Below are 13,288 nucleotides of genomic sequence, written 5' to 3'. Positions count from 1 at the left end.
TGTATTTAATATATATTTATATATAGCGTGACTTCTGGGTAGGTTTCTCAAGAAAGAGATCCTGTTTAGAAATGGAGCATCATTTAGAAATACGTTGTGTAATAAACACAGTGCTGGGGCTGAAGGATTTTAAGATGAGAAGTTTGCTATTTTTTCTGCTGTTTTACTTGGTTTCAAGCTGTATCCACCCCAATGCCACCAGCAGGCATTCAGGAGAGCCAGGCACGCTCTGTGCCACCTAGCAGGGAGTGACCCCGCGACCCGCAGCCCCTGCCAGCTGTGCTGCAGCCCCCTTTGGCCCTGCCCCGCAGCTTTCCTGCTGTTCCTTTTGTGCAGCAGGGTAATAAGCACCTCCTAGAACTGCTTAGAGTTGTTCTCCTTTATGTTACAGTGCAATTAAAGATGAGATTAAATTTAAAATGTCTTCTGAGATGATAGATAAATAAAAGATGTTAGCAAAGATGAGATACTCATCTTCTTTTGTGCTACTGCATTGGCTTAGGATGTTTCTGCACTGGCTTAGGATGCAGCACAACCTCCTGCTGTAGAACATGGTAAAATAATATTGTATTGGAGCTAAATTTATAGGAATATCACATCAGGGAAAAAATAACTGCAGAATACTATAAATACGTTTTATGTATAATATTCTATGCAAGAAGAGGGTCAGCTGTATTGATTTTCCAGATCAATATGGCAAGAACAGTACACAGAGCTGTGTGTAGACAAGGTTTTAGCATGGTTTAGATCTGTTTGTACTGGTTTAGCTGTCAGCAGGGCAGCGGGCTGCTGTTCCCTTCCAAAAAAAACACAGAACAGTTGAAGAAATAACACGTCCTGTGGCTTGTCACCCCCAACATCTCCTGGTGGCAGGGCTTGTGTTGGTGCTCCTTGGCTTGTCCCCTTGGGGACTTCATCATTAGGAGCTTCTCCTCTGATGCAGGCTGGCGCGTTTTGGAGCAGGCTGGCAGAGCTGCAGGACTGGGTGGCGTTTTGCAAAGGTCGGTGAGGAGAAGCTAGGGAGTGGTCGCATCTCTGAAGGGCACAACTGTCTGCAAACTTCGTGCCTATGGCCTCGAGGTATAATTGTAAAATAAACAGGTACAAACAGCTCTAAGGGAACAGAAGACAAACCACACACAACAATTGAAGTTTTTTAGTTAACATGGCTTGAATTCACTCCATATAGCTTATGGATGTAGGAAAGGGTTTCTGGAGGAGATTTTACAGGATTTGTCCCACTTAAAGCTCTGCAATATTCACATCACAGCACTTGGATCTGCTTTTTTTTTGCTTGACCAGACTGAACTGGGAACTTAAATTCCCCATGTTCTGGGGCTTTCCTCCATCTTTTATCTTTATTTTCAGCCTTTGTCATGTAGATGGTCAGAACTTCTCTATTATCCCATTTCCCTGTGAAAGTGAATTATGTGCCCGACCACCCAACCAATACGAGCTATAGTCACTGCGTGCTGTTTGCTCATCAGGAGTGTATCACATCTACCTCTCTGCTTCCAGTTCATCCATAATCGGTATAACCATGATACTACTTTCACACATTAAGTTCTTCTTACACATCTTTTTGACATTAGATGGCTTTTTCGGTGACCTGGCAGACTTTCAACGAAAACTGAATTATTGGCAGACAAAAATAAAGTCATTTGTAAAGCCACTGAGTTCATCTAATCTCTCTGTCTTATTTCCATCAAAGTCATATCAAGGTGAATTTGATGTTTGGCTTTTTTTCCCCTCCTCACTTTTAATGTGTTCTGGGAGGGGTTAGGATGACATGTGGTATCAATATTTAAGTGATATCAAGGAAAAGAGATTACACACAAAAGAAAGCATTCAATTTTATCATACTATAGAACAGGTACCATCTGTTACCTGCACTGTGCCAAAACTGGCTCTTTTTGCATCTGAATTTAAGCCGGATACCGTCTAGGATGTTGGCAACATGAAAGAAGAATGCACTTAATAAAGGCAGAAAACACAGCCGTACATGGCATCTGATTCTCATCTATGGATGGTCGAGTAGAAGATCTTTCATACGCAGGAAGTTCTAAAGGCACTGGGAATCTTTCATTCCCAATGAATTTTTTCATTCCCAATAGTAGCACCTATGAATGCTTTTTTTTTTTTTTTTAAATATTATTATTATTAATATTATTATTTTTCCCCAAATAAAAAGCCCTAGGTTTTGACAACAAACTACAATTTTATTGTTTGGGAATTGATGCAAGGACATATATCAAAGACTCAAGTTCTGGCTCCTGAAATGCTGTCCTGGTCTCTGCTAAATTCTGTATTAATCCTGATAAATCAAAACAACAATAGTTTTCTTGCTGTGATGCCACTAACTGGTTTTGGAGATCCCCCTTGAATGTTCTAAATGGTTTGGAAACTCCAGAGACCAATATTTTCCTTGTTGCCCAGACCTGTCCTCAACATTATTATATTTGTTTTAGCATCAGAGGGCACTTCTCTGTGACTGTAAGCCTTAGGAAACAGGGTTGAGGTGATAATGCCGTTTGCCTACTGCTCTTGTCAAACCCTCTCTCATAACTTTTGAACCCACGAGCTTATTTCAGTTACATTTGACACAGAAACAGGAAACTTCGTTTGAAACAGAAACCAAAATTCCTTCAAGTTTGTGAATCGTAAAAGAAAGATCACTTCCTTCTAATTACTACTGTGAAGGAGAGGCTGCTGCCTGAGCTCAAAACTTACTGTATTTATTTTTCTGCCAGCCAGCACATGCCTGGCTAGAAAGCAGCCACGTCCCAGTGGTTGTCACCAGCTGGGAGCTGGGGGCACTGGGGGAAGGGAAGATGGATGATGGGCCGGGAGCCCGAGCTGTGGCACAGGGGAGGGACAAAGGATGAAGAGAAGGCAAGGTCTCGTTTCTGCCTCTTTGTAACAGCACAACTTGAATGGGAATGACCCGAGTCAAAAGCAGCACGATTAAATCAAACAGACTGAAGGGGCTTGACACCCAAAAAGAACCAGCACAATGGTCACCATTTAAAGACATGTTATTTCTATTACTTTATCTTCTTTTCCATAAGCATCCAGCTCAATACACACAATATTTGGGACCTCTCATGAGCAATTCACTAACTCGAAACTTGCCTACTGTTACTGTTTGTTACCACTGATAACGCACTAATTTCTATGTCAAGCCATGCTTGTTTCTATAACAATATAGTTTGTTTCTATAACAATAATGGTTTATTTCTAATAAACTATACAGTTTCAGTTCCTTTGTTTGGCCTTAGACCAAAGAATCCACTGTAAGTGGTGGACTTATAGCTTATATGAAGGAAGTCCTGTTTGCACTCCCAACTATCGCCTTGCCATAATGAAGTAATGGCAATAAAATAATGGTAAATACTTTGAGCTTTGAGCTTTCTGTCCAAGGTTATCAATTAAATTTACACAGTCCTATTAATGATGTCTATTGTTCCTCATTACAGACACGAGAGCCAAAACATGAATAATGGAGTTTTCCAATGGTAAAAATGAGGTTCTGTATAGAATCCGGGGTAAATGCAGTTCTGATAAGTTACTATTGAAGCTCAGTGTATGAATTTCACTCTTTAAAACTTAAGTTTCTCCATTTTGAGGAAAAATATACAACCAACCAACCAACCAAACAAACAAAAAAGCAAAAAAGCAAACAAATGATCAAACAAAAACCAAAAAATCCCCAAACTTTCCATTTTTTTTTTTTCTTTTTTCTTCCAGACTGTCCTGAAAAGCTCACGTGCCCATAGAATCCAAATTCCTACAGTTCATCAGGAGTCACAGAGTTGGTGGAGGAGCCTGTTCTGCAGCAAGATTACCCAATGATAAGAAAACTTCCATCAGAGGAAGACTGTGGTTTGGCTGTCATGGGGTCAGCGTGTGGTTGTGCAGTATCAAAGTTTCAGATGAGGAATACGAAAAATGAAAGCTTAAGTTCACTTGGCATCTTGTCAATGCCAAAGGAGTGGTCAAACTGCAAAATGATTTTATAGACTTGTCTGTTACAGACATTTCAGTGTAGAGGAGAGCTAGGTTCGAGGCAACAGGGTAATTTCAGATTCAGCAGCTCCAGAGTTTGCATTTTCTAACAGCTGCACATACAGAATTTGCAGGAACTTCTGTACTTAACCCGTTTTGTTTGCTTGTTTCACACAACCACCAATTTGTGAATCCTTTAGAGATCCATACTGTCTTCTCACTGATAGGATAGATGGGAAGGAGAAAAGGAACTGTGACTTCTTCCACGCAGTCCTGGTAATAGGGATTTGGTAGTTTCCATACACACTGCAGAAGACAAATGCCAGGCAAGGCAATTAGCCAGGTAGGATGCATCCCCCTCCTTCTCTTTCTTTCCCAGACGCGGTGGGCTGACCCCGACCAGCAGCTCAACCCACACCCAGTTGCTTGCTCACTGCTCCAAGTGGGACGAGGGAAGAGAATTAAAAGGGCAAAAGTGAGAAAAACTTGTGGGTCGAGACAAAGATATTTAAGAAGTCAAGGACTGATGAGCAATGGCTACTTTGCAAAAACTTCCCCCTTTCCCCCCCCACCCCCTCTCGCCCCAGTTTTGTTCCTGGGAACAGCGTTATACAGCACAGAATATCTCTTTGGACACTTCAGGTCAGCCTACTCGCTGCGGGGGCAGAGTGAGAAACAGAGAGAGCCTTGATGCTGGGCAAACACTGCTCAGCAGTGGCCAAAACTTGGGTTTGTTATCAACGTGTTTTGGTCACAGATCTGAAGCACAGCACTGTACGGGCTGCTGTGAAGAAGATTAACTCCATCCCAGCCAGATGCAGTATGCTCTCACAGGCTATGGAGAACCAAAGGCATGTTATATATCTAAGAAGCATTAATGTGGCAGTTGAAAGTGCTTCAGTTTAGGTGCATTAACTTAATACCTTTGGTTTCTTTAATTTAGCTGAGTCTCTAGGCGTACAATGGAGTAAGAACAACACAGAAGCACTGCAGGTGTTTGACAATAAAATTTTGAGGGTCTGGTGGCAAGGCTGTAAGAAGTAGTTTTGCTCCAATAGTTGGTGCTTAGTCTTCTCTCTCCATGGCATTAGCAATAGGCATTTGTCTCGGGAGAATCATTTTTTACTGAGCTGTAGTGGCAAGATCACAGTCTAAACTGTAAAAAGATCTTGGTCTGTTGTTGTTTTTCAGGCTGATTGACATTTGGCCTACTGCAAATTCTTTACTGCTGGACGGACATAGCTAGTAAAGCTAAGTGACAGTTTTGGTAGAACTTTAATCCAAAAGTTTTCCTGAAGATGGGGATGTATGCTGCCTTGTATTACAGATAGAAAGCCTGGACCCAAAAGAAATCAAAGAATGTATGGCAATGGCACTTCTGGCTCCTGCTCCCATTAGACCATCTGGCTTTCTTCTAAAATTCAGAGTTGCTCAACTTCTTCAGCATAATGAGCCAGCAGCCGATTCTGTCATTTCCTATTTGGCTGTAAATATAGTTCTGGAACCTAGATAATTTAGGATTTTGCCACTGGGACACAGACAGAATTAGGTAATAATAAAATCAGAGAAGAAAAACAGAACTTCAGTAACATATCAAGGCTCTCAACATAGGAGTTCTTCCCTGGTTTTCTTAAGTCTAATTCCACCATAGTTTCACAAAGCTTGAAATTATCCCCAGGAAGGATGGAATCAGCTCTTGCATTGCTGGTTTCTTTTGCCAGTTCATCTTCTCAGCTTCTAGTAAGCTGAGTTGTTTGGAGCTGGTAGTTTCCCCTGAAACACTGTATATAATAGCCACAAATGACACTCTATTAACCAAGTTTATCCAGCCTCTTTCAAATCAGTTTAGTTTTTGATCATTCTTCACCCCCTATTCATTTATTTCCCCATCTAATTGGTCCAAATTTATTTAGTGTCTCCTCACTGGATGATAAGAACGGCTGTAGTAGTCCACAGCAGTGGTCCATCTAGCAAAAAATGAAAGAGAACAAGAAATGCCAGCACATAGCCATAACCCCTTCTGTACTTCAAGACTTTTCCTGACTGATACGAGCTATTCTAGAGCCCATCATCATGTATGCAAGTTTTTTTTCCCCCTCGTGTGCATTACACTGCACTTTGGAACAGTGCTTTTCAGCTACCACTACTCACGGGAGTCTCTCTTGCAGCACTTTTCGATCAGGTTTCGATTTGAGGTATTATATATGTTCTTCAAATGTTGTCACATCATCGCTCATTCCTTTTCCCAGTTCTTTTATGAGCTGTGAATGGCTCAGCTTCAAGCAATCCATATGGGATAACCTTTCTGCCACGGAAACTCGGGGTTTACTTCTGTCTTTTGTCTTTTAACTTTGTCCATGAGATGACACCCCTTGTACGTCGTATAGAATCAGTGTCATAGAAAAATAGGGCAAGACAAAAAAACCCCACTAAAATCTAATTTCTATCCCCTCTCCTCTCATTATATTGACCTTTATTACCTACAAGATTTCTGTCTGAGGCTTATCTAATCTTTTCTAAAAAACATCTAGTGATTTTAATCTAATGATTAAAGAGTACCTCCAGAAAATTCCACTATGTAAATATCTTTACTTCTCAGACGTTTTCCTGTACATAAATCTCACTCGGTACAACCGAATTCTGTTTTGTCTTGTCCAGTCTTGTCCAGTGTCTCCTTTCTGTTGACGATTTATTAAAGCCCTTTTGAACATTTGCTGTAATAAGGGCATCAAAATCTATATGGGCAAAAGGAATACAAGAATGAAATACTGTCCTATAGACTTGTCATGAAATACCATTCCATAGCCATAGCTGTCCATCCATGGGATGGGTTCTCCCAGTAAATTGGTATAAAACTTATTATACTCAGTGGAAACAGCTGAAAACATAGCAGTTACCATTGTGCTGGAATAATAGAACTCGATAAGGCTGAGGTTGTTTACCAGAGCTCTGTTTCTTCTGTGGGAACAGATTTAACTTCAGAAAGCTGTCCCACTGGGCTGTTTTGATGTGTTCCTCTGTATTCTTCAAGTGTATTTTCCCTAGAAATTAAAGAAACATCTTTCATTTTTCATTATACACTACCATCTTTCCCAGTTAATGGGAAAAAAAAAAAAAAAAAGGTGTATTCTACAGGCAAGTTGAGAATTATTTTAGCTTCTGAAAACTGTGGCCAACGTCAGGGAAGCAGTAGTAGGTGGAGTGTGGTGGTGCTGGAATGCCAATGATGCAAGTAGGTTGGAAAAGCCGAGGAAACTCAGTTATGCTGACTGCACGGCCCCCAGTTCCAAATTTTTGGCTGCTATATTCAGAATTAGAGTTTCTGCTTTCTCTGTAATGAAGTGCAGATTCTACATTTTTAGAGTTCAAGGCCTTTCTCTAAATCCCTGCTTTATGCTGGTGGTAATGACTGGCCCGCTAAACCAGCTATCAGGCTCGCTATGTGAACATGATGGCATTAGTTTGTTGTTTCCTCTGACTTTTTGCCTTTTCTGACAAACTGAAGCAAGCACGCTGTACTGCACGCTGTGTTTCCAGCTGCAATAAGCTCACACATCTTGCTTCACAATTCAAAGGGAGTGAGTGGATGTGCTAAGACACTGGTGGATCGGTGCTAAGGCTGAGCCCCACACCACGCAACGCAGAATTATTTTGCTTGTACTTTGCTGTGTCCCACTTTTTTACCTGCTGAACACTGAAGTCCTTTGTCTCTGTGAGGTAACTGTTCAGTCTTGCCTGTCTGTAAAGAGAAGGTAGGGAGCAGCTTTTGTGAGTTTTTCTTTTTTTTTTGTGAGGGCTCTCTTTTTCTCAAGAAAAAAAAAAAAATGGTTAAAAGCTGCGCTGCCTATTTTGAGACCAGTTTCTTGGATTATACTCAAGAAAAGCAACACAAGGTTTCTATTTTAGTAGTATTTGGATTAAGGTACTGTAAAAAAAAACAAATTTAAAAAACACAGAGCTAGCCAAATAATTATATAATGGGAGCAGAAGTCAGGACTCCCATCTTCCATTTCTAGCACGCTCTCTAGATTTACTGCAAAATCTTGATAGAGCACCTTAGTTCTTTACTTTATTTTCTAAATGTGTAAGTTAATACTTTTATTATATGTGTTTTGAAGTTAATTGACATAAAAGGTTCCAAAATAGAGAGTTTTACTGAGAATGAAAACACCTAAACTTACAGCCAAAGACTTCTTAAGCTATGCCTACCAAAAATCCTCTGACATGCTGTCCCTCTAATTAGCCTCGTCACACTTCCATGCCAATATGTTTGAAATTCCCAAGTATATTTCTACACTTTTTGAGCAGAACCATTAGTTTTTCCCTGCTTCTGCAGAGATAATAATGTAGTTTATGCAATTCTGAGATGCATGAGAAGCAACATCAACTCCAATCTGACTGACATCAGTAAACATTGCTTCTGTACATTTATTAATGTCCCACTCAAGATCTACTGGAAAAAAAATAATCTGTCCCTGAGCCCTAAGAACTCAAAATGTCTTACTGGATTAACAAGTAAAATCTACAAAGGTTAAGTTAACAAAAGGTGCAACCACTTCCAGATGTAGCTTAGAAAAAAATTTTAAAAACTATTTTTTTTGGTCTCAGCAATACACAAATAGGAAAGAGTAAGAGATTGGCTAAGACAGAAAATGCAACTAATTAAGACAGGGAATGAATTTAAAACAAGCTGGAGATAAAATTAAAAAAAAGTATATTTTATGTGCAAGGCAATATGAATAAAAGAAGACAAATGGTCTGTGCTACTTTCTTGATGGTGAAGTGTTAAAAACCAAATTCTGCTTTTTGTTTTGTTTTATTTTAGTTTATTTTAGTTTAGTTTAGTTTAGTTTAGTTTAGTTTAGTTTAGTTTAGTTTAGTTTAGTTATTATTAGTAGTATTATTTTCACTAGAAATGCATGTCTTATCTGTTTGGGAGAACCAAATAGGGTCTTTGTGAAGATAGGCAATTCCTCGTCTTTCAGACTTGCTTCAAACACCTTTCCTGTCCAGCAGCCTGGGCACTCCTTAGCCTCAGCAACTCGAGACTGTGAGGAAATGGTGATTCTACCAAGCAACAGCCCTGCATCTTCAGTTAGGCTGTCAGCCCCTCAGGAACCATGCTTGCAGTCTGCAAGCCTCTCCCTTTCTATTTTTGATGTGGCTTTTCAGAATTTCTGCATCAGCACAATCAGCAAAGGGTAGGGCATTATATGTTTAGTGTTACATTCGTTTGTCTTCTGATTAGGAGGGAATAACATGATAATAAACCAGAGTCAAGAATGGCAGCAAAACCTTTTGAATAAGCAACAGCCATTCCACGGGAGTACAGTCTCTCAGAACAGGATCAGTGGCAAAGTGGAGTTCAGTAACTGGAGACGGTCCAGGTAGGGGAGAAACACAATCTGAGTCTTTTTACCTCCCACCCGTATTTCCCACTCGGCCAAAGTCTGGTTTGCTGGACTTTTTAGAAAAGTGAATGCTACAAGATGCCTATGACCAGTATCATTGTGTGTATGACCATGCTAGGAAGAGCAGCAGCCGTGCCACAGCACCGCTCTCCCTCCCTCACCCCTTTTGCTGCTGCTTGCAGGATGTGTGCAGGGCTGCTCGGTGCCAGGCAGCTGCTCTCAGTGACATTCTCCGTCTGTATGGAGCTGAGGCAGAATCCTGCCGTGTACCCCAACGTCCAGACGAGACAAATGTGCCCGTCCTCTAACCGTGACCCGATAAAACCTCTGCAGAAGGTACCTTCGTTCCTGCTGCCCTCTGAGCTGGCCTAATCTTGGTGGATGCTGAGCTGATGCTGTGCTTTACATGTTCATCTACATTTTCAGCAGGAGGTTTCAGAACCTGGAAGCAAGGCTATGCCATGAGAGAAGGAACAGGAGCACGGATAACATTTTGCTTTTTACGTATCTTGCTTAGAATCAGCCAACCTCCCATTTTTGGTACAGTGATCAGAGGGAGTCCCATTTTGTGTTATTATTAAACAGACACAAACCTCTCAAGGGTAAAACGAGTGAAAATGAATTTCTAAATAAAAAGGAATGCATTTTATTTAACCGTTTCTATGAGAATTCATAAGGTCATTTCAGATTCTAACAAAACACATGTTTAAGATGCAATGGCATGCTTGCTGCATGAAATGTTTAATGTAAATTCTCCTTTGCAGGATTGGAAAAAACAACAGGATGATCAAAAGCAGAGGGGTTGGGAGTTAATGAGGGGAATGAGAAGAGCACGGCCGGTTTAGTCCAGCAATATAAAGGCTGTGAGGGGATGAGATTGCTGTCTATAAATACTTTTGGCAGGGGACCCGCACAGGAGAGAGGGAAAGGCTACTTCAGGGCACTATTTGCCTGGGAAGAAAAGATGGATGTAGGCTGGTCAGAAGGAAACACAGGCTTGGAATTTAAAAAAAGGCTTCCACCTGGCAGAGAGGTTTCTACCGGGCAGGCTCCCAGGAGCAGCAGTGAGTGGCAGAATATTGACTGCCAATGCATAATCAATTTATGGAAGAAAGGATAAAACTATTTGCAGCACCAGGCAGCCAGGTACAGTACAGGTTAGAGGGGAATTAAGCTGCCTTGGCTTACAAATGTCAGCCTGGCTGACCTTCTGTACCCGGCTGTGCTGTCAGCCCTCTTACCCAGGGCTGCGGGCATGCAGCGAGTTATAGCAAGAGGCAGACTTTCACCACATGGTGTAATGGAAAGAGAAGAAAACAAATGTCACTGATGAAAACGGGAAATAACAATTATTACTCTGAGGGCAACGGGAACTCGTAGAGTTTGTTATTACCGACAGCCAGGTATTCCTTAATCCTTGTGACTTTAAGTCTGGATTAATGCAGCGAGGTAGCACAACCTCCTGCAGCAGCTGCATGCATGTCCTTGTGAGTCTGTGTCCCTTTCTTCTCAACACTGGATTTGATTACCAGGTGACTAAAGATGTGAGAGCTTTGCAAAATTAAAACGGTTAGCTCTAATTTTAGTAAACGTCTTTAACGTCGATGCTGAAAGATAAATGGCCCTCTCTCCGCTGTGTGTAGGATAATTGCCAGCTCATGATCTGGTCTCATTCAGAAAGATCCGTATCTGCAGCTGAAAAAAATAAAAGGTACTTGTGGTTCTCTGGGCAATATTGCTTTGGTGACGGAGTGACGGTTTTCTGAGAATTTTGACTGTTAGATACGCGGCACATTGGACCAGCCATTGCCTTTGGGAAGAAATAATCACCTCACAGCGTCGTTTGGGAACCAAGCTCCTGGGATAACTGACTGAAATGCGATTTTAAAAGGGATAACTGACTGAAATCTGATTTTAAAACAGGTAACTGACGGAAATGTGATTTTAAAAGGGATAATAGACCGGAATGTGATTTATACCCGTGAACCTGTGGGTAGCACCACCTTTGCCCCAAACCTCTGGGGCTGCTACTGCAGCTTTTTGTCAGGATCCCCAACCACCGCACCTCAGGGTGATCCCGTGTGATCCCTGTGAGCCCCTCGCTCTAACGCCCAGCCCGCTCCGATCCCCTCAGCGCGCACCCTCCCGCCCCGCGCGCGGCCCAACGGCCGTAACGGCCCCAACGGCCGCCCCGCCCCCAGGCCCAGGGCTGCGGGCGCGAAGCCTTTCCCCGAGGCCAGGCAGCGGGGGCAGGGCCGGGCCGGCCAATCAGAGGCCGGCATCCAGCAGTGGGGGCGGGGCTAATGCCTTGAGTGGCAGCCGGCGGGGTAAACAAGCGGCCGCGCTCCCCGGCGGGAGGAGAGAGAGGAGGGGAGGTAAAAAAGGGGAGGCGGCGCGGGGCACGCTGGGACTTGTAGTCCCGCCGCGCTGAAATCCCGCCCGCAGCCTCCGGGGCCGCCACCCGCGGCCGCACTACGACTCCCGGCACCCCCCAGCGCCGCGCCGCCGGGAGCCGACTTGAAGCGGGCGGGCGGCGGCGGCGCGCGCCCCCTCCCCCCCTCCCCCCCCCGCCCGCCTGCCTCAGAGCCCCGCAAACCAAAACCAAAACAAAAACAAACCCGAAAACGCCCCCCCCCGCCCCAAAACCTCCCCTCACGCCCCTCACCCCTCACCTCATGGCGGCGGCCGGAGGGGGCTCCGCCGGCCGGGGGTGCTGATCCGGCCTCTCCCCCCCCCCTCCCCCCTTCACCCCCTATGGGCGAGACATGGACTACGAGTTCAAGTCGAAGCTGGCGGCCGAGCGGGAGCGGGTGGAGGACCTCTTCGAGTACGAGGGCTGCAAAGTGGGCAGGGGCACCTACGGGCACGTCTACAAGGCCCGCCGCAAGGACGGGTAAGGCCGACGGCTTCCCTCATCACCCCCCCACCCCCCTTCCCCTCCTCCTCCTCCTCCTCCTCTTCCTCCTTCTCCTCCTGTGGGGTTCAAGGAGCGGTGCTGAGGCCTCAGCAAGGCCCCCCCCGTGCAGGTGCAGGGGCTGGCGGTGACCCCGCTGCTCCCCAGCAGCCGCCCAGCGCTCCCCGTGCGTTGTGGTGGCACAGGCCGGGGCTGCAGGAGCGTGCCAGGCTGCTGGGTGAAGGCTTGCAAAATATACCTGCAGGTCTCACACCGTACCCGTCAGGCAGGAGGCTGAAGAGCCCACCACTCTAGGCAAGCGAAACTTCGAAAGAAAAAACCCCTCGTTACGAAAAACCCACCCTCTTCTTTCCTTTTTACCAAGTTCTGGCATGCTGCCTTAACTTAATAGAAAAACCCAGATATCCTTCTTTTTTTCCTTCTTTTTATAGGAGTAAATCACATTCATTCGTGTCTCAACTCTAAGCTCTCAGCCCAGAAGACGCAGTATCAAAGAGAGCAGTAGCTGAAAGTTAGCGTGCGCCAGCGCAGGTGGAGGACTGAATGCTGAGAAAGGAGCTCTGGTTCTGACTGAGTCTGGCTCTGCAGCCTAAAAAAAAATAAATAATTACACCTAACGAACTTTAAAAAGAAACTTTAAAGCCTTTCTGGGTATTACAAGCTTTCCTAATATCGGTGGGTTTACTCCTCCTGGTTTTATAATTCTAAGTTATTTATTCACATGTGAATATATGACATATAGAAAAGTTATATGAGAGGAAGCTGTGGTAAAAATACCCAGGATGCTGATAAAATATTTGCTCCTGCTCTCTGATGCAGTAATCCTGAAATTACTGTTGTAAGAAAAACATAAAAGAGTTGGAACTTTGAGTCTGCTCTTTCTATGACCAAAAAAAAAAAAAAAAAAGAAGTTTGATGGCTGTCTATAACTTATCTGCTTCATTCCCTTCAGTAGTTG

At 43.6% G+C, this 13,288-nt stretch overlaps 1 protein-coding gene and 1 long non-coding RNA gene across 3 annotated transcripts in view; one reads left to right on the top strand and one right to left on the bottom strand.

Moving 5' to 3' along the window:
- Positions 1 to 1,262: 1,262 nt before the first annotated feature.
- LOC311434385 lies at positions 1,263 to 12,221 on the bottom strand. Of its 2 annotated transcripts, none has more exons than XR_014691442.1 (3): positions 12,089 to 12,221; positions 7,690 to 7,744; positions 1,263 to 7,046 (listed from the first exon to the last, which is right to left on the bottom strand). It is a non-coding gene; the product is annotated as an uncharacterized lncRNA (long non-coding RNA). The 2 variants fall into 2 exon arrangements; XR_014691443.1 differs by lacking the exon at positions 12,089 to 12,221 and adding an exon at positions 9,757 to 9,841.
- The window catches only part of CDK19 (cyclin dependent kinase 19), a 111,557-nt gene continuing 110,318 nt past the window's right edge, over positions 12,050 to 13,288 (top strand). Inside the window, exon 1 of the mRNA XM_084514562.1 lies at positions 12,050 to 12,309. Within this exon, the coding sequence (XP_084370688.1) occupies positions 12,182 to 12,309 (128 nt within the window). The 5' untranslated portion in view covers positions 12,050 to 12,181. The remainder of the gene's footprint in view (positions 12,310 to 13,288) is intronic.

This window comes from Aythya ferina (genome assembly GCF_964211825.1).
Source record: "Aythya ferina genome assembly, chromosome: 3".
Taxonomy (NCBI): Eukaryota; Metazoa; Chordata; class Aves; order Anseriformes; family Anatidae; genus Aythya; species Aythya ferina.
The sequence above is the reverse complement of the archived record's forward strand: the minus strand, read 5'-3'. Positions and strand labels throughout refer to the sequence as shown.